Below are 27,699 nucleotides of genomic sequence, written 5' to 3' on the forward strand. Positions count from 1 at the left end.
TCGAATCTTGAAGATAAAGACACAACAAAGTCGCGGAGAGCTGCGGAATGTAGGTCACAGAGCCGAGACAATTTTCGTCTACGGAAACTTATGGACCTCCTTTTGTCTTGCGATGATAGCGCGCCGGTGGTTGCATATTATTATACGCTTAAGATATTATTCTCTCGGGGCGAGTATTTTAATATCCAAAGCTTTTTTTGATAAAAAATTATATTTGAACTAGCGCGCGCGCTTTTCCAAGAGATTAATATGCAAAAGTTTCCTGCGTAAATTTTCCTAGTATTATATAATTTGTACATGAAGAATTATAAACTTTTGCAAAATGTTTATTTAATAATTCGTTCCGCATCAGCTCGAAAATAAACTCTCGCTTGGGCCAGTGTATGAAGTATTATATTTTGCTATGGAAATTCAGTGAACCGACGATGTACTGAAGGAAACATTGCATAAAAAGCGAGACAGGATACCAAGAAGTTGTGCCTAAAGCAGAAATTGCATTACGGTGAGTTTGCGGACGTGGCGTAGAAGCGCAGCATCACTTGCATATTTGGGCCAAACAAACGTAATCTTATCAGCAAGTTTATTCTTGTTCGAGCTTTAAAAAATCATGCGCGCTATGAAGGCTGATGGCGTGTAATAGCCGTAATAGGGTGAACGATGAAATTTTAGGTGAAATTTCGTCGTTATATTAATGAAATTCACGCATTTTGGCGCGTTCAAAGGGGCTTTTAAAATGCAGGCGCTATTATGCTATTAAAGTCTTTCGGAATGAAATTTTGAATACTCACAGAGCTTGTTCGTAAAAGCCAAAAACAACTGTTATTGATAAATTTTACTATTAGATTTAAAAACCACGTACATAAAAATTATCGGAGCCAAACATCCGCTGCTCCGACATTATACGACGTGCATACATACACTCACTATTTTTACCTCATTACGCACCCGCAGTCTTTGATTTTACGCTAGAATCAATACCTCAGTACGTATACACCAACTGCAGCTTATTTTCCTTTCATCGAGTTCGTAATTTCCCTCTCATCATTATTCAATGCCTGGTACACGAGCGCAAAACCCGCGATAAAATTGCAATGCAGCCGTATAGCATAGAATTGCATTGAAAAGTCATTAGCTATTGCGACCGACATGTTTACACACGATATTGCAATTCTCTTCGAGGCAAAAAAAAGCTCTCTCGCAAAAAGTGAGAGGAAAAAAAAACAGACGCGCGAATCGGCGAGCACAATCAGCCGTGACGGCGACGACCTGGTGTATATAATTGAGGCCGCTGCTGCGCGCGGTGCCAGCAGAAATTCGCCGACCTTGAGTTATTCTCGGCTTAGTGGCAAAATTTCACGCCATGCGCGACCACCCCCGCGTTTTTGTGTGTATGTGTGCTTTTGCCGAAGCTTTACGCGGTGACGGCGGCGGCGGGTCGTTATTCTTCGTGAAGAATAGCGTATACGAGTGATCGAAATATGTGTATCGAGCTTGATATCATTTCGGCTGAGTTATGGCGGGATGCATAAAGTTTATTGTGTTGGGATATAAATGTATTCATGGCTTCTGCAGATCGCTTCGATACTCCTGGAATGGCTTTACTCGCGTATATCCGTGTGTCAACGACTTTGCTGTGATGTATAGGTACTTACGCAATTTTTAAAATAAACAAACTCTGTCGCAAACAATTTCGCTCCTTTATATAAATTAATAACAGCCGATAACGTCACGCGCACTGCAAGTGACTGCAAATTTTGAACCAAGCGGAAAAATAAAAAGGACGCGATTGGATGTGAGCAGCCGGACGATGATTCATACGCGAGAGCTGCGCGAAAAAATCGGCAAATAGCGCGGTCACACACGCTCGTATCGCCTACTATACCGATTTATATACTATACTATACTCTCGGCTTTCACTCTCACCATCGATCACGGCCTTTTTTCGCGCATCCATATTTTTTTCCTAGTTCATCCGCACTCGACGCGCGAATTCCGGCGGATCTGCAGCAATGGCTTTCGGAATTATCGATATCGCCGCGGGCTAATTACTTTATTGAACTCTGTGTGTATGTATAGCTCGACTCGCGCGCAACCTAGATTTATCGCGCTGCTTCTTCTCCTATTTCGCGCTCGATCGAGATTAATTACTTTATTCAGACGAGTGACTACTATACGATATTATTTATTGTGGCCGCCATGGTTACAAGGTGAGAGAACGATTAATCAGAAGCGAAGCCGCATGAGTGATGTTTTTCGGTTGTAGTTTTACGCTGGTCTCATCGGATCGTCTCCTTTTAATTTGTTGTATATAAAGGGAAACGGAATTCCGGGGATATTGGTTGCGCGCGTTAAAATTGCTTTCCGATCGGTCGATAAACAATTTTCGATTTGTTTTCGTAATGACTGCAGGAAAGCTATCTTTCGCTCTCTCTCCCTCTCGCGACCCGTTTCAGCCTTGCAGAAAGCACTTATTTGCTCGATATTACATTTTGATTATTGGAAATCGATTTTTACTCGATCTCTGTACAAAGCGAGAGTGAACTAAATATGAATACAGATTCGGCCTTTCGATTATGATTTTTAAAAATCGCCAACGATGAATATTTAAATCGAGTACAGCGCATATTTTGCATCGTTCTCCAATCGAGTCCGACGAACATTTTTCGGATCCGGCTCGACAACTGCAGCTTAGGCCCTTCGCCGTATACAGCCCTGCCCTAGTGCAAAATCCCCGTCCCATCCTCAAGACAATTGGTGCAATAAAAACGTCTCGGCGGCTCTGCGGGGAATCGGCCGCTTACCTGTCTCTTATACGAAGACCGTAATGACCTCTAGACTAGACCGGACCGCTCATGCGAAAATCGCCTAGTCGAGACCGGAGCGCTCGGGCCGAAAAGAGGGCTGGGTCGAAGCTTTGGGTACGGTCAAGTTTTTGCCCGCTGTCTATCTGGGACCCCTCCCATCTAAGCTGCACTCAGGTAGTCGGTCATAAACGCACAGTACGCAGGTATAGTGTCGTACGTGCGTCATGAGAATTCGGCAACGCCGCAGTTGCTGAGGTACAGTATAGGTAAGTGCTCCGCGTCTACGATCGGAGATCGTTAGTCTGCTCGAGTCCACCGAACCGGCAGGGTCTTCTTCCTAGTTGCACAGCAGCGGATCGGAAAGTCGTCTTTCGAATAAACACGTAAGTATTTTTTAACCTACTCTCGATCCGCAACCGATCGCGTTGAATCTCAACGACGAAGCTCGCCGACGCGCTCTAGCCCAGCCAATATAACTTTCTCATTTCCCTCAGGAGGAAACAAGATGCTTTCCAACTACAAATACCAATGCGTCGACAGCAGCGACTACATGCTCTACCTCTTTGTGAAGGCGGGCGAAGTGAAGAGGGCGCGCAGCGTCCTCACTAAAATCTGCAGGAGTCGATCCCTCCCCAGCGGCCAAGTGAAGGAGCTTCTCCACGCTGCCGTGCAGACCAACGACAAGGCGATGGTGCAGCTTATCCTTGACCAAAGGCCGGTCCTCAGCAGAGAGTCTCCGAACGAGGAGTTCTCGGTCCTGTGGACAGCTGTGTTTTTCAACTACCATAACTCGGCGGAGCTTCTCCTGCGTTCCGGCGCCGACATCAACGAACGCATCGGGCCTGGTACCCCGTACGATAAGGAGTCGACGATTCTCCACGTGCTCCTCCAGAAGATCGCCTCCAACTTGAACAAGAAGCTCATCAGACTGGTAGTCGAGCTCGGTGCCGACTTGGAAGCTCGAGACTCCATGGGTCGAACTCCCCTGCACATAGCAACGATCATGGGCTGTGTGCGCTTTGTCGACCTGTTTATTCAACGTGGCGCCGACGTCAACGCCGTCGATGACAGAAACGAGACGGCACTGTTCACCGCGGTGAAAATGCGTAAAGCCGAGAAGCTCGTCTCGCTGCTGATAAGCCACGGTATAGACATTAGCCTCAGCAATAAGTACGGTATGAACATCTTGCACCACCTGGCTTGCGTATCGACCGAGTTTGTAGATATAGCCAGGAGCCTGATACAAAAGGGCGTTTCGCTTCATCAGAGAGAGGCGCAGCATCGGTACCAGCCCATTCACACCGCCGCCATGAATGGAAAGAACGGGTTGGTGAGTAGTGAAAAAATACGAGCCTTTTGTACATACTTGTGTGCGAAGCTTCAGGTTTCATTCTTAAATTGCTATTTCAGATCGAGCTCTACGTGGCTCACGGCGCCAACGTGAACGCGCAAGCTAAGAACGGAAAATTTCCACTCTACCTCGCAACCAAAGCGGAGTTGCCCGAGACCGTAGAGTTATTGTTGGAACTCGGCGCTAAAGTCGAGCTTCGGACCAGGTACGGCCGCACAGCGTTGCACAGCGCTTGCTACAATCGTCAGGAGTCCTGCATCAGGATCCTCCTGTCAGCCGGCGCGGACATTCTCGCCGAGGACGACGCGGGCTACTCGCCTTTCTCTCTTATTGATAATCCAAACGTAACATGTGGCTGCACCAGGCGAATGGTCAAGGAAATGGCTCTGATAAAGACTCTCCGGCCGGGCGTCGAAGTGAAAGACGAGAAGTTAATCCAGGAGAAGCAGAAGCTTTGGGATTACTATCAGGAGTGCCTCCGCGAAATCGCCAGTATGAAAGCAAGGAGATTCATCAGAACGTGCGCGTTCTTCGACATGTTAACGAAGAATCACCGGGCGATCGGCTACCTAATGCTTAATCCCGAATTCAAGCGGAATTTCAGCAGGTACGATCTTAACCACGAGTTCCCTATATACTCGGAACACTTGCTGAGGGCCTTCGGGCACGCGGAGTACTGTTACCATATAATAATTGAACAGGAGGAATCAATCGACGAGGCTGCTTTTGGACGTTTGCCTTACCCAATCGTGAGGAGGCTCGCTCATTATGTGTGTCCGAGGCACATTTTTAGGGACATTGAAGAGGTTGAATGAGCGTTTGGCGGAGTATCGAGTGCGAAGCGCGTGTTATTTTTATTTTTTTTTTTATAAGAAGAGATTGTTAGAAATTAAAATATAATCAACCGGTGGCGAAGCAAATATGTACACTTGATGACTAGTATTGTTCGATTATTTTTGATGAGATTAGTTCTAGGATAATTTTTGAAAAACAGGAGCAAATATTTACCTTTAATTATCGCACACTATGCAAGAAGGATTTAGTGTCTCGCGTGTACTAGCATAGTTTGAGCGAACTGCCGTTGACTGCAAATATTTTCGGAAAATTCTCGCGTTATTTTGTTAAACAACGTTACTCCGTTGCGCGCAGCTTCGATTATGTATGCAGTATAATGTAGTTTCCTTGCAGAGCCCGCGAGAAAATGAACTACACTTGTTGTTGCTTGCTGAAAGTTGCGAAACTACGTAGGATCTCTACTGTTTACTTGTATTCCCCTGAAGAGTTCAGCGAGTTTGTTTTTCCATAGCTCGTCATTGCGCAGAAGTGACTTTTTTTTGTAAGTGTAAAAACATTATAGATACTCGATTTTGTTTTGCAAGTCAAATCGGCTCGCTGTTATTACTGTAAAAACCGTTATATTATTGTTTCGATGTATTGAGAATAAGCGGTGGAATATAGAAATCAAATTAAATTGAATTACGTATCATTGACGTCGATAAAACTTTGAATAAACGCGAACATCCCGCTATGACTTGACTCAACTTAGATTTATTCAAACAGAACTCGCCGTGAGAATGTAGATCGCTTATAATGAGACAAAAATAAATAAACGTTCTCCTGTATACTTTGAATAATTTATTTTCGAAAATTTATCTACCTTGTATAACACGTATCCTCAACGAGAGACGTTTCTCCCCTTCCTTTTCCCTTTTAGCCAGTGGGCGAATGATAAAAAAAGTTTTATAAAGTGCTCATTCCACTTGCGGGCTCAATGTTACCGAAAAATGATTTATGCTAATTGTTCAGTCTTGCGTTGGGTAATAATTCATAGTCAGGTAGTTGGATTAACCGATCCGCTCACTCCTCTCATAAGGGCGCGTGTATACGATACGCATTTGCGTGCGTCTATCCATCTTTTACGCGGTCCTGATAAAATGCATTAGCGACGACATAGAGTCGATACGCTCTCTCCTTCTACACGTTCTACGCTGTATATATTTTACTTAAGAGCACTATCCGCGAGGGTGGAATTTTCAATAAACGATTGTATGGGTTATTAATTTTTCTTCTGCTTATCTTGTACATGGATAAATTTATCATCGGGCCGATTTTCAAGTAATTCATGTTTGCCCGACGTGAAAAAAGAATTTATTTTATACTATTAATTATACTCTCTGAACAATATTAAATCATTTCGTTAGTTTTTCGAATTCTATGATCACGGCAATATTGGTAAAAGCACTGTTAAACGCATTTTTCAAATAATGAAATTATACCACGAAGAGCCGCTGTAATTACAATCTTGTCCGCGGGACGGTCAACTATAAATCAATAAACGACGAGTATCGGTTTCTGTGCTTATTTGCGCGAAAAGGCTAATTGCTTGTTAAAATTAGATACTACTATACTTCGCCGCTAAATGTAATTCTTTCCCGGGAATTGTATTTACCGACACGAAAACTATGTTACAGTTATTATAGCTCGATAATCGATATTTAATTCTATAGTATACTATGAAAGGTGTTATATTTTGTTGGAAATGAAGAGCTTTGAAGTATGAATTTTAAGAACATTTTTTATTAAAGGAAGTGTTAAGGCTTAATTCGAAAAAAGGGTGAATTGCAGGAATTTCATCAGCCAATATTTACAAAATGCGTGATATTCGATAATAATCGAAGCTGTGCTATATATTGATTCATTCAGAGAACTGCAGATTCGCGTTTAATTAACAACGGTAGATACGAAGAAAATATGTGGAAATTGAAAAGATCAAAAGCAGAGCAAATAAACCAATTTCTCTCTGCTTCGATTACAAAGAAAAATCCGTGCAGCGTTGCTCCCTTCTCACCAGTCACCGCAAGCCATATACCCAATAAAAAGGGTTTAATTACTTTATACATGCAATAATCAAACCAGAAAAGAACGATCTCAAGCCATTATTTACGATTTTGAATCACACCCTCATTACCGAACGTTATCGGAGGCGCGCAATTAGCTCCGGAAAATACATCGGAATTACGAGGCAATTTGCTGAAAAGCCAAACTGCCTGTACAGCAAGAATAAGCGGCTTGATAACCCAGCAGCTATACGGCTTACACATACCTATACACATACGCGACCGTATAAAACGTTCGCACGCATTTTTGCGCTACTTGCGCAGCTGAGCCATTCGTTAGTCCGTGATTTACGAGTGTAAGCGAGCGAGCGGTATTTTCCCCAGTGGCGCGAGTCTACGTCGGATAATCCGCGCATCTCGTCCGACTGTATACAATACTTCTTTCCGCATACGTATATACACAGCTATACTCGACTTTTCGTCGCGCGCTACGAATTCCATCGGCGACTCAATTTTCCGCGCGCTAGCTGCGCGTCGAGCTTTCGTCTCTGCAAGCTCGCGTTACTATTATCCCTCCCTGCATCCCTTATACACTCCCATATATTACGCGAGTCTACTGCAAAGCTTATTACATGAATATTTGAGATATAACCAGTGGGAGCTTGTTTTTCGCGTAATTCGATTGGCGAACATGTCACGAGGAAGCTCGCGCTTTTGATACGCTCGAGTGAGCTACTCGTCCGTTCATTAGCGGATTATTTTTATATCGCGTGGGTGCCGTCGTTTTGAACTTTTCAATGTTGCTGTATAATGCGCGAATTATTCGCGTAGTGTAGAGAGAGAGAGAGAGAGAGAGAGAGAGAGAGAGAGAGAGAGCTTTTTTAATCTGATACAGCAGGGCGTTGTGTCTTCTGCGCGAATAGCTGAAGTGAGCTGGGAGAAGAATTGTGGGCATTAAAAAAGTAATATCTGCCACGCGCGTAGCGGAAACAGCGGCGCCGAGGCTCCTGGAGATAATGCTCGGCTCATTGTTGTTATTAGAGCGCTAACAGCTGCGCGTCTTGGAGCGTATTTATCAAAAAAGGGAAGGCAATATTTTTCGAAGAATATTATTTTCGTTGATAAAAATCTAAAGGAAAGAAATCTATCGCTCGATTACGAAGATAGAAAAGAAAGGAAAAGTCGATCGAGCTTGGGCTATCTTCATCCAGCCCGATATAAATCCTTATTAAAGCGTCTGACAAGTCAAATAGGCAATCAACGGACTGAGTGCCGCTATCCCCGCGAGTTTATTTGCAGTTAAGCCGCGTAGGTGCGGTATACGGCAGTATATCCCACGTTATATAATGCGTCGCATCAGCATGTAGGTGTGAGCGAGTTAAAAGCGTCGTTGCCGAGGGTCAAGAGACATCGTTCCTAAACGCGTCAGCGAAAGTGCACTGATATTGTTGAGCTTTTTTTAGGGGATCGATGAATTATTATATTATGAGTTGAAGTGAATGTTGATTGGATGTCAGTAATAATTCGAAAATATTATAATGAAGAGCTTAATTATTATTATTGTTTTTAATATTAGATATTATTGTATGCGTTTCACTCAGGCGTGAAAACTCACGAAGCGGATATAACTCGGCACCGGATAGTTGTTTTTAAAAAAGCGTTTCGGTATGGTTTAATGCGAATATAATATTATATTGGATTATATAAGCACTTTTAAATTAATACTAAGCTAAGATTGTAATTCGAGGAAACGTGCGAAACAATGCTTTGATGCAGGTACAAGCCTGATTTTTATTTACGCGCGTATAGTGTCTGTGAAATTTTATCTCGTACATACAAGTTCAGTTTTCTCCCCTTATGGGTGTCGGATTCATTGTTCAAGCTTCAATCGCTTACATTTTGTATGAACTATTCGACGGATCAAAAAAATCTATAGTTCTTTTTCATTTTACCTAGCTTCGACGTGATGAAAGCTTCGCAAAGTGAATACGGAAATGGTATATAGTTCGCGAAGGACTGCATCATGTCTTTGATTTGATATCTTTGAGCTTGAGCTTTCAGACGTAACGTGTACGCTCGCAATACTATTATATAAAAATTATATTTTAGTGCATTTGTTTTTCTATAATGCAAATACGAAGTTTCCTCTTTTAAAAAGCGCAAAATGCGTAGGAGGAGTATAGCAGAGAAGCAAATGTAAATCCAAGTAATCAGACAAGATATGGATCACAGCGCGTAGACATTGAAAAATGGACGAGCTTGGGGAAATACGGTACGCGGAAAACTGTAAACGAGAGAGCAAAAGGAGTGAAAAGTGGGTGAAAAGCTACAACAGCAGAGCGAGAAGTGGGCGTATTGAGATTCGTATATATTCAAATGTGTTTATGCCGCGCACTTTGACATGTTTCCATTACGGGGAACAATCGAATCATCGATCGGCCGAGACGTGTATTTTTTTTGTAAAATTACATTCCATATCCCAGGATATAATAATATATTTCATTTCAAACTCGCTCGAATTCAATACATACGTAACATTCGTTATACCAATTAAATATTGAATTATTACATACGCGTGCGTTTCCTTCATTTATATTTTTTATTTAATTTTTTTCGAAAACCCAATTCCGCGAAGATAAGCGCGCACTCGTCGAGGAGAGCGTTCCGGAATTGCGAGATAAAAACAGCTATTAAGATACGCGAAACAAACAAGAAACTCATAAGCCGTCCTCTCAGCGTCAGTGTATTGAGTTAGAGAGAGAGAGAGAGAGAGAGAGAGAGAGAGAGAGAGAGAGAGAGAGAGAGAGAGTGAACGCATGCGATCAGTTACACCGTAGCGAAAAAGGACTAGAACTCGACTAAGCCCACCTAAGATTAGTCCAAGTGAGCGTTGCCCTGCGTACACGAGGGGTAAAAAGGAAAGCTCGTGCGTCTATAAAGCCGAAAGAGAAGTATAAGAGAGAGAAATGCGAGGACCCTTGAGAAGTTTGTCGCGCTCGAGTTGGGCCGACGAGGCGGACGTTTGACATTCTTTCCTTGGCTCTCACGCATATATCCACACGCACACACTACACTGTGAGCATAAATTCCTACGCTCAGGGAATTCGGTCATTTCTCTTCATCCTCGCGCGTGCGAGTTTGTCCAAATAAACCGGCGAGCTACAAATTTCGCGGAGAAAAAAAAAGTTTTCCGATCCGTCCGCGCGCGATGCATGGGCTGGATTCGAGACTTAATTGTTCTCTGTTTGCTTTGCTATCGCGGCAGAGGTGAGAATTCAATTTCGCGCAGTGCAGGAATCCGCGCGGAAAGGAAACACACGCGGACGCAAAAAAAAAACAAAAATAGTTTTACGCTGTGCTTCGCCGGAGTAGAGTGTGTCTATTGAATCAGTGCGAAGGTGCGAGCCGTAGTTTTGACAGTTTTTACATTGTTTGGGATGGATTAAATTCGCGCGCGCGCGTCCAAGTGTGATTTTGGATGAATGTAATCGCGCTGGAAAAACTGCGCGAGGAAACTGAATTCTTTTGCATCGCGCGTGACCGAAGTTTCACACGCGAGGATACGAGTAAATACAAGGATTTTTCCCGCGAGCTCTTTCATAGAGATTCAATATTGATGATTGACTCGGTGTATATCGGGCGAAAATCATTGGCGGGAGATTTTCGAGAGCAAAAAAGCGAAATTGTGTTATGTACATGTATAAGTACATATTATATTTAAAGCTTTGCAGGAATAAGCTGGAATAAAATAACGTTGTATGAAACCTCAATGATATGAATGTATAAATAAAGCGGAATATTCGACGGTATAATTCCTGGAAAATTCAAGAATTCTTTGATCTGAAATATTACCACGAACATTCGGTATTTAATTTTTTTCATTTTTTTCATCAAATTTACCGCGGGTTGCCAACTGTGACTAAGCACGACATCTTTTCTGGTAATTTATCGCGCGTATAATGCAGAAAGTAGATCAATCTCCTTGGAACAGGGATTTCTCGTGGGCGTGAGCGACAATTTCGGCGAAAGCTCGAAAGCGTCCTAACCGAGTTACTTAGACTGGTTAGACTGATCGAGGTCACGCGACACGAAGCAATGAGATTTCAGATGTGCACTATCAGCCCGAATCGAATTATCGCCCATAATATTATATTTCGTTGTCGCACTTCCGTGAAGATATCGAAGCTACGTGTAGATTAAATTAAATGTACAGAACAAATTAACGAGTTTTAAAAAAAGCGCGACTCGAAGTTTACTTGTATTTGCGAGTAATTTATCAAAAGTGTACGAAGCGCTTTTAGCTCGACGATGTTAACAGACGGAAGCTGCGAGGAAATGTCTGATATTCTATTTGCGATTATTCAAAGCACGTCTTTGTTAAAAGTTTGATAGGGCTACATTAGGAGCTTTAATCCTATATTTACTCGCTACGAAGGCTCTGGCGAGCTAACATGAAACTTTTTTTGGTCAATATTCTGAAAGCAGTTTGTCACAGACATATGCGTCTGTGACAAGTTACATAAACTTTCTCGAGCTTTTTACTTACCACTTGTTTCCAGCAAACAGAGAGAACTAAGAGGCGACCCGGCAGTGATTTCGGACGACTTCGCAAGCGTTCCGCAATATCCAAGTTATCTGAAACAATATTTGAGCTTCACTTTCACTACCACTTTTATAAGATCAATTTTTATTGTTTGAGACTCCACAAGGCATCGAAAAACTGCCTCCTCTGATTATTAGTCTTCTACTATTAATCATCTTGACATAAATCAGGCCGTAATTCGATATCATTTCAGAAGTCGACCTATATACTGACGACTGACGTCTGGCTTCCATTGAAGGATGATTGAACATTAAGGAAAAGCCAAGAATAATGAGCTTTCCAGAACGGATTCTTCCATGGTGTTAATTAACGCCTTGAAATTCAAGAAAAAATAAAAGTCACTCTACAGGAATAATTTATCCTAATCAAATTTCCGACTGTACGTTTGACTGCTAATTTTCACGAATGTAAAAAAACAAATTAATTAATTTAGCGCACGTTGCGCATCTCGTTAGATTCTCTCCAATTAAAGCAGCCGCGAACACGCTAAAGATAAATGCGGAATTCAATTAGAAAGCTGCACACAAGTCTCCCCGGTACTGGATCCATTAGTCGACTTTTTTTCATCAAACGGAAAAAAGAAATCAGGGGGAAACGAGACTCGATGATTATAATTCAAGTCGAAGCTGTCGAGTAAAACTAATTGCTTGATTTAGGTCAAGTCGATATGGCCAGAGTTCGATCATTTCTATTTGATTAATTTCGGCTGATCGTTGTGCCTCTTTGGGCCGCTCGCGCTAACGCACAGTCTGAAAAACTCGAGGCAGTGTGTATCGACGATTATTTAGTTCCGGACTTTGAGCATTTTTCATAACTTTATAACGACAAGTAGGATGTGCTCGGTTCTCTTTCCGCGCAAAACGCCGTGTCGATCAGTAAAGTGCCGGTATATCTTTTTTACGAGTGCACGTACGTCTCTATCTATCTTCTGGAGTAGAGTCAAAAAAGTTTGTCGCGAAACTTTTGAATAATTCCAATTACGTGTATTATAGTCGCAGTATTAATCAAAACAATTTTACACAGAATTCGTAGTAACAACTCACTACAGGTCTTAGTATTACAAAGACGACGAACTCGACTCTGCAACACCATCGAAGAAGAAAAAAAAATCGAAACTCGCGCGCGCGTGATCTCGCCTTTCGCCGGGCTTGGTTCCAAACTCGCGCGAACTATTTCTCAAGAGCCGTATATTCGAAGAAAACAAAAGCAGGGGGTGCGCGAGCAAGCCAACTCATCGAAAATTACATCTGTTTTCGCTTCGTCTTTCTACGAAGTAGCCATTTGATCCCCATTAAGAGAGTCTGGAAACTTGTGAACTGGGTCGAGTAGTAGTGCACGAAAAAAAAAAACATCTGCTCCGTACAGCATGTGCGAGTGATTTCGAAACAAATCGAGAATTAAACATCAGTCGAAACGGAGAATTACGCGATAATTCACGCCAGGGACATCGCGGCGGAGAATAAAAAAATAGAAGCAAACTCTCGACAGTTCTTGCATATAAAAAGCGGAGCAAAGGAACGAATTCTCACTTTGTCCGGTGCTTGCAGCGCTGATTTTTCTAAAAGCTTGCCCGTTTCGAGGAAAAGAAACGCGCTGCAAGCATCAGAAGCGATCGCGCGGCAGCGAGTTAGGAGTCGTAAATTGAATCGTGTCCGTGCGGGCGTCTCTTAATGGGCTAAGGACGACGCTTCTGTATATTTCACGCTGCGCGACGACGACGACGGCGTTCTGGTATATCCGCGATCGATCCAAGCGCGGCGCCCCTAATACATCCTCCCTCTCTCTCTCTCTCTCTCTCTCTCTCTCTGGAAGCACCTCACAGACGCCTATATCTGCAGCGTGTAAGTAGTCGTATATATAGCAGTAGCAAGCGCTGAATATTCATAGGGCCGTGTGTCTAGGAATTCAAGCAGCCCTACTAGATATACCCGCTATTAACGACCCAGACGTATACACGGGAACTTCTTAGCCCGCCACGAGGAGCAGCGTGCGAATGCTTTATCCGTGCGAAACCGGCGCAATCTGTTACGCGCAGATTGTCCAGCTGCCGCGGCGGCGATGAGAGCTGCTACGTGCTTGCCTGTAGGTATTATATTAGCTCGATTCCGGCGCTGCTGTGTATACACGAGCTTTCGAAGCTTGACGCGCGGGGCGACACACTGCGCAAGCTTGGAGGGAGATCCTTCGAGTCAATGAAACTCCATAGCCTTGTGGCTTCTTGATACGGATTACAGCGAGCTTGATTGGATGTGCGCGGTAATTGCTTATCCGTGAGGACTTTTTACTTCCTCTCGTCCGTCGCGGATTTGGATTTTCGCTTTCTCTGCCTTTCCTTCTTTTTTTGTAGATGCATAAAAGCGGTTTGGAAGGGTGCATTAGAAGAATGAAGCGTTAAGCCGCGATGAGAGCGTCCGCGATGAGAGCGTGGGTGTAGATAGGCCCGTAATCTTTTACGCGCGCGAAGATGAATATTCAAGAGTAGATCTTGCGCAGCTTATATCGATGGAAAATTTCAAAGCGATGAAGCGCTTTGCAGAAAATATACGTATATAATATACTCGCGAGCAAATACGACGAGAGCCGATGACGTAGAACGTCGAAGGATCTTATCATCGAGCTCTATTATTGCCACGCAGGCAGACGAAAACATATTTCAGTTCTATATTGAAACGTCCTCGTGTCACCCTTCGGCTTGTATACTCTGTCTCTCTTTGCCAGTGGAAAAAGGTATAATGTACATCTTTAAAGGCATCCGAGTGTAGAGAGCGCGTATATACACAGTGTCAAAAAGCGTCTGTCGAGCCGAATCTATTATTAAAAAATAAGATTAATGGCCCGAAAAAAGGATCGAATCGCTTGAAAATTGATCGCGTTCCATTTATAACTCCTCTTCTATATACGAAGTTATAAAAATGCATTAGGCTGTAAAATGCCCCCTCTCTCTCTCTCTCTCTCTCTCTCTCTCTCTCTCTCTCTCTCTCTCAAAGTCAAGCTGTGAAAGAACCGTACACACTTCAACAGTCAAAAGTTTTACGCTCGCACCCCTATGTGCATGAAGCATTAAATTGTTGCTGATCATATTGAACTTTGATGTCGTTAACCGTGTACTAACGTAGATGGGGTATTATCGAATTGCCGATACTTTTAAAAGGCTCGTAACTGGTGAAAAAAAAAAAATTTAGAGGTGACGCTGTACCTCATGAAATGCGTGTTTATAAAGTAATATCAGATTTTTTTTTGTTTGTTGGCCATCCTTGAAAACATCTACGAAGATGTGCTACCGGATGAATTTGAAATCTATGCACTTATGGGCACTTGAATAATATTTCTATAAAAATAGATATGCAGGTCGAGTGTGCGGTTATACCGCAAATTTATGATCCTCATTTGCATCCATTTACATACGAAAATTTGCACGCTGTATATTAAAACGTTGAAACTCTTATATTCAGGATCATAAAGCTTTTTATTACGGAATGAGTATTTCGCCGCAGAATCGTTGTTTTACTACTTATTTTAAATTTGCCTCCAAACAGAGGTTACCACATCCGCTTGGGATTAAAAGTTAACCAGAAATGCGGAAAGTAAATCCGCGAATGCATCGTATTATGGATTATCAGAGCTTATATCCAGCATTTTGCAGTTAGTCGAATAAAATAAACTTTGCGTACAATTTAAAGAGAGAAGTTTCCATAAGTAGAGTAAAAACTTAAGTAACTAATTATTCTTTGCTATTCAGAAAAGGAATAAGGACACGAGACTGATCAATTATGCATGAGCCGCAGGACCGGTTGCAACTGTAAATGAGCTCAGGGAATAACTGCAGCTGCCTTTCTGCTCGATTCAATCAACACTACTCGTTATTTTTCTTTTTTAAATTAAAATTTCTCCCTCTTGAATTTCAACTACTTCCTCGGCTTGCATGTAGTGCTCCACTCTATTTTTAAATACCTCTTTCATTCAAAATAATTGAATCTCCCAAAAGAAGAGTAGTTCATTACGAAATACCATGGGGACACACTTCGAAAGCTCCGCGAGTTCAAAGTTCGCGTTCGACTAACGAATAGTGTTCTCCGTATTAGATACGGTTAAACGCGCGCTGCAAGCAACTTAATACAGGCCAACGGAGAGACACACAGAGGAAAAGGCAACGCATCCACGCACATCGTAGTAGCACAGGCCGATACACACGGGACTCGTACAGCGCGACATCGAATTCGCAAGTTATACGCTTCGCGCGTGCCTCTTTCGATACACAGTCTCGCAAGCTCGCAAGCTCGCGTAGGAGCGCATGTTTTCGAGGAACGATAGTCGCGACGCATTAGTCCACGTATACATATACTTGCGCGAGGATATTTACGTGGGCGTCGTAGCGGCAAATCATCGTGCCGCTAAACTTCGAATTGAGTTTGGTTTACTTGGCACTTTGAACTACCTCCGGGTAAAGCTATACACACGCTCACCTGGGGGAGTCACTCTGCGGGAGTGAAAGTCGTGGCAATTGGTTTTTACTCTTTGATGGACTGCGCGCAGGTGTGCGTCTAGTACACGAACCTTATTTTGTCATAGGATCGCGGAATTTAGTTCTTGTGGGCAGCTTTTTCTTTTGCGCGCACTTAGGGTGATTGCTGCCTGGATTAACCTAGCCTCTTGATGGACTTAGTTTGGTGTACGTACTTATCGCTAGAGATTTGCATTCGATGATTGAATAGTTCGTTTGCTCTCGCGGCTTTTCGTTTGATTAACCAAGTTTGCCTCTCGATGTTTGCGTTTAGCGTATCATTTTGTAATATTTTACTTTTTGTGAATTAAGATATGTTAAAAGAGAAATAAAGGAGATTGGAATGGCGAATAACGAAGATCATGAGAAGAAAAGAAAGAGGTTCAGAGACAGAGAGCCGATGCTACGTTAATTTAGGGTAAACAAAAGGATAGGAAGACGTAAGAGATACTCGGAAGAGTAGCAATTGGTTTGGATAGGCAATAAATTTGTTAGCACGATCGAGGAAGGTAAACACAATAAGGGGATTAAGAGAACAATAGCTATTTACAATTTTGAATAAAACAATCTTAATAATTTAATCGAATTATTCATGCACACGCCAGATATTTCTCGTTGACGAATAATATAAATTCATTACGCGATGATTATTACACGCACGTACACTAAGAGGATAAATGTAAACCACGCGTTAAACAGCAGAATCAATATAGAGTTTACGTAACGTCATTTTACCTCCCAATGAATCCTCCCCGTCGTTAAATCAACACACGAAACCGCCACTTAGAAATTCGAATCGTTGGGCAATACCCAGTCGACCGAATCCACGCGTAGCTCCTTTTCGCTTCCGGACTTGTCGATTGTTATAGCGAGAATCGCCGGAAATTAAGCCCTCTAATACAGGTCAACAATGTCGCGGTAAATCCCTGCACCGAGAGAGCGTTGTCTCGAATTATTTTTCGCGGCGCAGAGAAAAAGAGCCAAAGTTTCCAAAGTGCAAAACTTACTTTACGTCTTATAAATCCCGCGACGCTTAAGAGAACGTTTACGAGGCGCTTTTTAGTCACTTCTTATCGTCGAGCCGAAAAAAAACGTCGGATAAACGAGCACAGTCACGATGGCGATGCAAGTTCGGAGATTCTCATCAAGTGGATCAAGTGTTTATGTTGGCTGGAATAATTTTTGCTTCTTTTAATATAAAAGGAAGGTCAAATCATCGCTCGCGTGTGACGTGGGGCTTATTTACGCGTTTATATAAATAGTTTATCGTTATTCGCCTCGTTTTTTTCAATAAGTCAGGTTTGCATACGTAAGTCCTTTTTACTTTTTCATGTATACATTTGCAAAGTGAAGTTCAGCAAACGAGCAACCGGTGAAAAATTGGCCTTTGAATATACATGTGTAGGTGCGCATTAAGCGCAACGTTTAGTCGAGAAAACGACGCTTAGAGTCGTTACTCCGATGCTCGCATCATTAGTCTCGGGGCGAGGAATTTTGATGAAAGTTTGTTTTGAAAGGTATACTCCCCAGCCCAGCTCAGTTGGCTCTATCGATCACCTCCAGAGTTCGATGAATAAGTTAAAATTGACCAAAATGAAGTGCAATAATAACAAACACGAGGGAAAAAAAATGAAGTACGTGGGCTTTTTCGACAAGTTTTTACGTCACATATACCGTGAAAGAAAACAAGAAAGAAAAATAACGCGCCGTTTCTCCAGCGAGATGAGATAGCTTTAGAGAGGGCGCACACAGTTGAAAGATTGCGAAAGTAAGCTATCTGTCTCCGGAAATATTGCTCGTGTCACTTACGGAACATAAGTTACATCTCTGCAGTGGGAGCATATAGGAGGACGATAGCGGCGAAGGAAAACGGTAGAGAACTACCGCCCGGACTCATCTCTTTTGACTCCGCGCACACCCCCCGCTTCGTAAATAGACACAGGTGCGCGGCGCTGTTAACATTGCCGCGCTGACGAAATGTTGGTAGAGAGCGGGGGCACAAGACAAAAAGCGCCATCTCGATCCTGGCGTGCATCCCCTGGCTAAATAATACATCCCTTCTGTAGTCTATTTTTAAGGGCGAAAGCGCGTAATTGTCCTCGTTCATAACCTAAATATCGAAAAACTCGATTGGAAAAACAAATTGCGAAGTGAACGATTACGTAAAATGTATTAAAGGTTGCCTCTCTGTAATGAACCTTTTTATCGATTCTATAGTTAGTAATTCAATAAATTGAAATGAAATGACTGTAGCTGCTAACGGAGCAGTATCGCGTTCGAAGTTTGCACTTTTATTTAAATATAATAAACTAATAAAAATCAAATTTAACTAAACTGAAAATATATTAGAATAAAACAAAATGTTAAATTACCAACGAACGGAAACAAAAACTCAAAATAAAAACTAAATATTGTATATAGAAAACATAGGAAAATTATTATTATCGGAAAATATTACAAGTGAAGTTTTCCGGCTCCGTATCTCATTCGAGACTGACCCTGCACACGGAGAAAAAAAATGTTGAATCTACCGAAGCGACTTCAGTAGGATCTACTTGAGTAAAAAATGTGCGAGGCACAAAATTTCCGAGCGAGAAAAGTGGGGGAAGCGCAGCAGTGGCGGTAGGCGGGGCTCGACGAGTTTGGGCCCTTCTGCGCATTCGATGAGCGTTTACCGCGCAGGATTTTCTTTACCTAAGTCGCCAAGTAGATTCTACTGAAGTTTTGAGTAGCCTCAACGTTTTTTTCTCCGTGCAGAGCACGCGAGGCGATGCTTGCCCCCGCCAAGTCCCCGAAAATGGTCTCCCTTCCCCAGGTCCTTGTTTTCCTCGTCCGCTGGTCTGGATCGCCAGATGCCGATGCATCTGATATCCAAAAGTTTTTCCCTCCGCAAAAAGCTATAAAAATTAGGACCCGACACCTCGCTCGGGTCGCGCCCGGCGCTGAATAAACACGGTGACGCGCTCGCTCTCATAAAGCAATAAATCCGGTCCCAACGCCGCGCTCGACGTTGAGCCGAGACATATTACGCGCACGCTCTCGCTGTCCCGAAAACTGACCCCACGCCGAGCCATAAAGCTCCTCGATGCGAACAAGGACCCTTTCTTTTCGATCGCGCATGTGCTCCGCAGTCGGAGCTGTCTTCAGATCTTATACCTGCCCTGTTCTCGCATTCACTCGGGCTTTCGCTCGCGACGCAGGGAAAACCTCTTCAGAGGAAAACCTACGCCAGGAACAGAGCGCACACAAAAATATCTTACTTTAAACACGCACACAACTCGTCGTTGGCTATAAATCTAAAACTGAAGCTCTCATCCACACGCCCGCTCGACCGAAGCGTAGAATAACGACTCCATGCTTTCACTTCATGGCAGTCGATCCGGACAACATGCTCTCTCAACAAGCTGCGCTTGTCTAAGGCTAATCGCGTCCGCGCAGGAAAATCTCGGCTTTTCCTCGCCCCGCGGTCTCTCCAAATTACCGGGTGTATCCACCCGAGGGAGAGGAAAAAATAATCAGTACTCAAGTGGCCACACATACCACAAAGCCTACGCGTCATTTTACATGACGCGCTGGAGCATTTGTTCGCCAATCTTTACTCTCGCTTCGATCCGCGCCCGTACGTCGGGAACAATGACATTGTCTCTGATATTGAATGATAAATAAAACAAAAGCATCCAATATTGCATAAATATTCTAAGATATTCAGTGTATTCTATAACACTTAGGAATACAATATTATATCAAAAGTTTTAAGTGTTACAGATGCGATATCAAGTAGTTTCAAAATACATGTACATGTAATAGAAACATTTAAAAAATTCAAAATTGTACTCAAATTAAGCGTAGAAAATAACGAGTCATAGTAAAACGAGAAAACGTAAAAAGCTTGGAGCGAAGTTAGAAAAGGTATTCTAACAGCAACGATATAAGCTATCGCCACAATCATAGCACAGCATGGCGCAGTGCGATGCGCAACCGACAATAATCGAGATTAAAGTCAGATTAAATAAAGTGTATAAATATTTTTGCAAGAAATACACACGTTCCAGGTAATCCACTTCGTGGAATAAATTGCAAATGCGCGTATTATGCGCGTCGAAATACCTTCTTTATGAAATACACATCTATCTACGCTATATTCCGTGATACATATGTAATGTGGCTCTTGCTACAAGGAGCATTAAAGTATCGTGTTTTGCTATAGAAGCTGAACATCATGCACTTTGCGTATACGCGAGATACATCCGATAATAAAAGAAGTCTCGTTTCATCTATCAAGAAAAAAAGATTACGCTGATTTATTCAGAAAATTGTAAATCTTGGAATCAGTACAAAATTTTATTATTATTATTCTTAAAATACATACACATATAGCTGATAAACGTTACGAGAATGCGAGGGATTCCAACGTTGCCCGTAGACACGTATGTCAAACAATCACGTGTAGGCAAGCCCCAGCAGATGTCAAAATTTAGTGGCCTATGAAAATTGCATTATAGGAGTGCTAGTAATGCTTCTCGTAGATATATCGACGCTCCTAACGAAGACTCGCACGCGTTTCGGGACAACCGTGAACGCCAGCACCGAAAATTATTTTGTGACGAAAACAGGAATGAAATGAGGGTTTGTAACGAAGGATCGCACGAAAACCGAGATTGCCGCGATGACTAGCTCGCTAAGAAACCTTTGCATCGAATAGTAGTACGCGTTGCGAGCTCGCAACGAAAACTCTCTGTCGTCCATGCGGCGAAGACTAGCGCGTGAACCAAGTCGCGCCGAATTCTAGTACGCTCGCCCGTAATCCTAAACACATGGGCCACATTTAGGAGGGTCGCTACGAGACTCAACGGGTCTTCCCTATTTTCACATTGCAAATGCCGCATTATACACAAAACTTTGTAAAACACTTTTTAATATGCAAAAAATACCAATTTAAATGAAATTTGAATGACAAAAATCGGATAATATTTAGATGTATATTTGACAAGTATACAAGTATATCTATATATATATATTGATCGGTGCGTAAAAATACCAGCACAATAACTAAATTTCGTCCGTCCGGTATTTTTTGCATATTAAAAAGTGTTTTACAAAGTTTTGTGTATAATGCGGCATTTGCAATGTGAAAATAGGGAAGACCCTTTGAGTCTCGTAGCGACCCTCGTAAATGTGGCCCATGTTTAGAATTACGGGCGAGCGTACTAGAATTCGGCACGATTTGGTTCACGCGTTAGTTTTCGCCGCATGGAAGACAGAGAGTTGTCGTTTTCGTTGCGAGCTCGCAACACGTACTACTATTCGATGCAAAGGTTTCTTAGCGAGCTAGTCATCGCGGCAATCTCGGTTTTCGTGCGATCCTTCGTTACAAGTCGTGAAATGAGCTAGAGTTCGCAGTTAGCTGAGTGGTGCCAGCCTTCGTTAGGAGCGTCGATATATACATGTATACAACACGTCCCGTAGATTTCATGCGGTAAACAGCCCACGGGTAATATTGCCATAGTAGTGGTAGTATTAAACTGTAACTCTGACGTGTTGCTCAACCGTCAGTTTCAGCTTCGACTTGTTCCACGCATTATGGGATCGAATGCGTATTTCTCTCAGCGAACTTCCATCCGCTCTATAGCCTCCCTATGGCCGCTTTATTTTCAAGTGCTGTCAATGCCATGGCTCCGCAAGATCGTTTATTCATCCGTCCATGGCGAAACGTATCCCGATCAGTTTGCGCGACTTATTACATGTCGAATCAGACGAAACGCGTAGGTTCGGCTTCGTGAAACAAGTGATTTATAGTTTTATAGGAAAATACTTATTTTTTATGTCCCCCGACGTGAACCTTTATTTTATTCTCCAGTCACGTATAGCTGACACGGAACTTTTTTTCGTGTTATTGGTGTGTGCTTTCAAAATGAGTAATAAATTTAGTCGGCGAGAGGAAGCGATTTATGTTTCGCCGAATTCAATATATATTTAGATTATTGCGGGCTGGGTATGGAGTGTAAATTTGAAATAAAATGAGTTTTTTTTTATTTTTCATAAAATTTGGTGAGTTTGTAAATTTGTCTTTATTTCCTACGGGATTTTTTCCTAGAAAGCTCTTTTGGTAAGTATTCGCGCAGTAAAAGAAGCTTTACGATTGCAGACCTACCTTTTTTCTGCCTCGAGCTAGTAGTAATGAGACACACGCGCAGGCCTTCACCGTCCTCGGCTCCTTTTGGTAGGTTAACACGAGAGATTTCGACTAGCTTCTACAACTCAATACATTTGTATAAACTTATTTAACCACCTTCCAATATGATAAGAATTTTGCAATAATAAAGAATGTATACCTTCGTAAATATTTTATTTTCTTAACTAAATTAAAATTTTATAAATTTAGATCTACTTGCACTAATCAGTATAGGATTTTTGTGAGAAACTAACTGAATCCGAGCACATAACGTTTATTTATATCTCCGTGCTTTGGAGCGAATGTCAAATAAAACTGTATATATTTTTAAACTCATCGTCTCTTTCATATTGCTCACTCGTATTTATTTCATAATGGAAACTCATATGAGATTCTTGATCTCACACACTACTGGCGTAGCATGAAAGAAATAATATAGCGGAATGGAAGCTTTCTTCTAAGAAAACACGTTTTCTTCTAGCTACACTTTTCCTTCACTGATGTTTATCGTAAATGCAGACTATTTTTTTATCTTTTTAATATAGCATTCAAAAGTGAATACTATCAATTTTATTTTTAGAAAACAAATATAAGTCCAAAAAGGAACCAGAAACGCGCGTAGTGTTGTTATTCTTGGTATGTGGCGATTACAATACGTTAAATGACCGGGAAAAAAAATGTTTACACATTGTACGTGATATTCCTGCAATACGGCTGCGTTCCAAGGATAGCGAAAGAAAATCCGCAGGGAAATTACCCAATTTTGGAAGCTTAGAAAGCTCGAATTTAAGGAAAATTTAACTTTATGGAACGAGTTTTCTGCAAATAGATACAGCTGAAGGGATGCTATAAAATTGAGGCATTCTCGAAATGCTGTTCTTTTTCGACATTTCGTAAATCAGTAAAACAGGGCTGTTGTGCTGATACTTTTTCAACTTTATGAACTATTGCCGCAGGTGCTTGTCCTTATACCAGCGATATCTCTGCTAATGATACTTTTCTTTTGACTTCTCCGTCGGAGTTTAGATCTAAAAACACCATCCACCCCAAAAACTTCGTCGAAGTCAATAAATATCAAAGTATAAGAGATTTGAAAACATTCTGTCATAGAAGCTTTTCTTTTACCGATAAAAGATATATCATGTTTACTTTCAGCTTTTTTAGCTTTTCAGTTGGTTCTTGTAAGTAGAGATCCAATGATTTATTAAAGATTTAGTTGTTGGCTTAAAGGTTCTAATTTTTTGTCTATCTAGCTTGTTCTTGAAAAAGGTTATATGATCTGATTGATAGAAATCTTGATATCAATTTCGATGGGTAAAAAAATATTCAGCAACAATAGCTTACATTCTGTTAAAAAATAGCTACAATAGATTTTGTTTAAATTAATTTCTTCTTTGTATATTACATTTGAGGTACGAACTCAATATACGATACTAAATATCACAATATATTTCTTCCCAGCTTGATAAATTAATAAGGGAACCTGTCTATCACTTTTGCTTCCTTCTCTTTATAAGATGCTGGTGACACGTGTGAGATGGGGATATCAGATCATTAATAAGCGGCTGAAGGAAGGAGATTCAATTCTCTATTACTTGGCATTTGCGACACCCATCTCTACTTTATTACGAGCTTTTTATCTGATTTTCTGCTCTCACATATAAAACTGTGATAAATTACTTTTTTCCTAGTTCATGAAAAATGCTCATATTTATATTAAGTACAACAAAATATCACGAGATATTTAACAAGTTGAGAATATACATCTTTTTTAGATTACTTTTTGCCATACTATTAACGTATTAGTAGGGTATAATGGAACTAAGCCGCCTTTAAATGTCATAACGTCTTAACGTGCTCACACGTACGACATACGCTCTGAAACCTTTTATTTTGGCGAGCTTGCAGAGATAAAGTTACAAGGACGAAATAAGGAAGAGAATCGTTAAAAAAATTTAGTGTGGCTATATAGCGAAAGAACCTCGCGTCGCATGTTCTTCTGAGAACGGAAAAAGACCAGTATATCGACAGGATTTTTTTTTATTTTTCGGTCATCCAACACGATCGTGACTCGTAAACAAAAGCCTTCAAACTTTTCCTCGTGTAAGTATATAATTCCATCTATTTCTCTGTATCATCTTTCATCGATAGAACAAAGGTTTCGTTTTTAGCTATTGTAATTCTTAGTCAATATTTTATCTTTATTTTTAACAGCTACATATTCAACAAGTTATTTATAATTTACTTATTGTTAGAAATACACACGATAGTAAATTTCACACAGTCGTTTAAATAGAGTATTTCAATCTGCTTTCAACTTAATAGACAGCCTTCCTGAATTCCCCACAGTGTTAAGCAGTATCCTCAGAGTTCTGTACGTCCATTACTCCATTATATATTCTGTAAGCTTTCGCAACCACCCAGAGACAAAGTTAAAATACTGCATATAGCTTGATTGCGCAATCACATTTTATCTTCTTTCAATAATAAGTTAGAGATTTCGTGTTACACATGGATGGAGTCTAGTCATGCAAAGTGGAGTTAATTGACCTTAGCCAGTAATAATTCTGTTTAAGTATGTTGGAAATTATGCTATGTAATTATTTAAAAAATGCTAGTTTAGTAAACAAATACTTCGCCAGAAACTGCTGCTTTTAGCAAACGCGATATCCGATTTTGAAATAAAGCATTATTTATGTAGCTTATAACAATAGGAGTATTTGGAACGACAAGAAGATACTATTAGGTAAAGGAATTAGAGCTGGCTCGCAGGAGCTAAAAACAAAGAACACAAGCCATCACGTTGAATCTACGCGCAGCAAAACAATTGACTTGAATTTCTCTGCAGCGAGGCAACTTTTTGCTTGTCCTTACGTAAACGAAGGTAAATTACAACTTTTATGAAAAAAAAAAAAATTGCTCGAGTACGCTTGATACTTTTTTGTTTTTATTAAAGAAAAGCAGCGTTAATAACACTTTTGATTTTCGCAATATTTGAAGAATTCACTTCAATAATAGAGAATATGTAATCATAAACAAAGCCCCGCGCGTGGCCTACAAAAGTTTTTTTGATTGCCATAGTTTTGAACTATTCGAATAAAAGACAGAATCCGAAACTGCATATTTCTCTCGCTTTCTTTCTTTGCTCTCGCCCACAGACTCTCTCTCTCTCTCTCTCTATCTCTCTCTCTCTCTCTCTCTCTCAACCTCGTACGCACGCATTCAAAAACACTTTTTGCAATACCGCACGTCTGCGAATTTTGCTCTGGCTGCATGAAAAGCTTCTGAACTTTTGAAACGCTCACTTTTCTGAAGCATCGTGCGCGCTCTTTTTTTTGCTCATCATTGTCGTTTTTCAGCACCGAATTTCCGCTGTCTTCTTTTTGTTGCTATTTTTATTGTTTGGGTTTGAATTGAAAAGGAAGTTCTGCTTTTTCGGGTGCTATATTCAAACCGAAGCGTTTGGATGTGCATCAGCGGTATTGAATAATGTCATAGAAATCTTAAATTTTGAAGATACAGCTGGAAGCCGTACTTTGTAAATCAAATAGTTGTTGGCATAAAGTTTTAATATAATTCTCTACCCAAGATACTTCTCGTAACTTTAAGTTTTATTTCAGCAATAATGTTCTTTTACCAAAAGTATATATATATATATATATATATATATATATATATATATATATATATATATATAATAGCTGTATATACAAATTCCAATTAAAATATCGAAAGAATTTAATTTCTTATTAATCGAGTAGTTATTGAAAAAATTCCACTTCGTAGAATATTGATTTTTTTCTCGTTATCAATTCAAATTGAATCATGAATTAATGAAAGATTCCAGCCTGGAATTTACAGGCAATTTCGTGCATTCTGTAGCTTTTTTTTAAAATTCCCGATACTATGAATATTTAGATGCTAATGTAGCTTGATTCGCTGTGAACGAAGATTTATTTGAATTGAAGAATTTGTGCGCAAAACCTTTTTTGATTGAAACGTTTCTCACGAAACGTCCTTCCGAATAAAATGCATTGAAAAAAAGTTTCGGTTAATCCATTGCAATTTTTCAACAAGTGATCTTAATAATTAATTTACTCACAGTTCTATTCAACCGAAGCAAGTTCCACGCGATCACTTCAGCGTTAATCTCAAAACTTCACAGCACCGTGTACATACTGCGATGACAAAAGTGCGCACATTATTTCATTTCATTACAAAATGCTGTCTCTTATTCAAATTTATCATCTTCCTCGACGCAGACAAAAATATCCAGACCGAATTCCGTATCACTCGACGTCTTTCCTTGAGCACGAATTGAGTACAAATTAATTCAATAGCGATCAAGCCTAGAAGAAACGATATACATCCTCCTTCTGCACAGAAACTACGAAAAAAACGTCCTTTGTCCCTCTTCTAATCAACGTGTACCATTCGTCATTCAATTGTATGTAATCCCCATGACTCTTGGACTCCGTCTGATGGCGTTAGATTCGGACGCGGCAATTTCGTGCGCTCTCGTGTAGAGCCCGCGAGAGACAGGCGCCAAAGCCAGACGGCCCCCGTGATGTGTGTCTCAAGGCGCGGCGCTGTGTCGTTTTTACGGCTTGTAAAAATAAATCAAACCGCGCGTAAACTCGTGTGTAACGAAGACCCGAATTTTCTCGTTAACGCCGGCACTATTTACGCGGACTCGATTTTTTAAGCCGGACTTTCCCCGAAGCGGCCCGTAATATACTCACGACTTCATTTCGCAAATGGACGAGCGATCGTTGTTATTACTACTGCCGATTTGCGTATTGGCGTGTAATCAGGATTTAAGGGTTTCGGCGAAAATCGAAAACAAAAGCGGGAAAATATCGAAGTCAAAGAAGAAAAAGCAGCAGCAGCGGCAGAGCAAACACTGATTGGCCGTAATAACGCGGCGGAGATCGGTGCCGATAAGCCGAAATGACTTTGAGCCCGAAGGTCCGACCGCGTTGGAGGAGCGCTGCGACGCTACTGACGTTTTGCACGCAAGCGAGCGACCTACGAATACAGCCCTCCCGCCGACTCCGGGAAACATTTGCACCCCTTCGCTGCCACCCCCGAGCTTCGCCGCGCGCTTTTCCCCCTCTCCTTACAACCTGCGCCTCACTTTCGCTACACCGCTTCTTTACGTCTCTCTTTCTCTTTTTCTCTCTCTAGCCCTCTGTTTTCCCCTTTTTTACTCTTTGATTCTCCACGCCTATAAAACCAAGACAAATTTAATCCACTTTTTTACACCTCCCGCGCCATTGATAGCCGTCGCTCGCGCGACCAAGTCATCGGAAAAAATATCTTTTCCATTTTTCACCGAGATTAATGCGCCGTAAATCTGGAAGAGTGCGGTCTGAGAGCCGGATATTAGGTGACTTTTATTATTATTTTTTGTTCTGCTATCTCAATCTTC

The 27,699-nt window shown here is 41.4% G+C and overlaps 2 protein-coding genes and 1 long non-coding RNA gene across 7 annotated transcripts in view; 2 read left to right on the plus strand and 1 right to left on the minus strand.

Moving 5' to 3' along the window:
• LOC100120748 (neuropeptide CCHamide-1 receptor) overlaps positions 1-27,276 on the minus strand; it is a 48,452-nt gene extending 21,176 nt beyond the window's left edge. For 2 of the 5 annotated variants that reach the window (XM_031931784.1, XM_008218714.3), the window contains exons 1-2: positions 26,371-27,276; positions 11,539-11,627 (exon numbers count right to left, since the gene is read on the minus strand). The gene's annotated coding sequence lies outside the window, so the exon portion shown is untranslated. The remainder of the gene's footprint in view (positions 1-11,538; positions 11,628-26,370) is intronic. The other 3 variants (XM_031931782.1, XM_031931781.1, XM_031931783.1) reach the window with 3 other exon arrangements.
• LOC116417639 (serine/threonine-protein phosphatase 6 regulatory ankyrin repeat subunit A-like) lies at positions 1,281-5,779 on the plus strand. Its single transcript, XM_031931780.2, has 3 exons — positions 1,281-3,187; positions 3,299-4,134; positions 4,215-5,779. The coding sequence occupies exons 2-3, from the start codon at positions 3,310-3,312 to the stop codon at positions 4,968-4,970; spliced, it is 1,581 nt and encodes a 526-aa protein (XP_031787640.1). The 5' UTR covers positions 1,281-3,187; positions 3,299-3,309; the 3' UTR covers positions 4,971-5,779.
• Positions 21,970-22,437, plus strand: LOC116417641. Its single transcript, XR_004227889.1, has 2 exons — positions 21,970-22,144; positions 22,242-22,437. It is a non-coding gene; the product is annotated as an uncharacterized LOC116417641 (long non-coding RNA).
• Positions 27,277-27,699: the final 423 nt, after the last annotated feature.

This window comes from Nasonia vitripennis, chromosome 5 (genome assembly GCF_009193385.2).
Source record: "Nasonia vitripennis strain AsymCx chromosome 5, Nvit_psr_1.1, whole genome shotgun sequence".
In the NCBI taxonomy this organism is placed as follows: domain Eukaryota; kingdom Metazoa; phylum Arthropoda; class Insecta; order Hymenoptera; family Pteromalidae; genus Nasonia; species Nasonia vitripennis.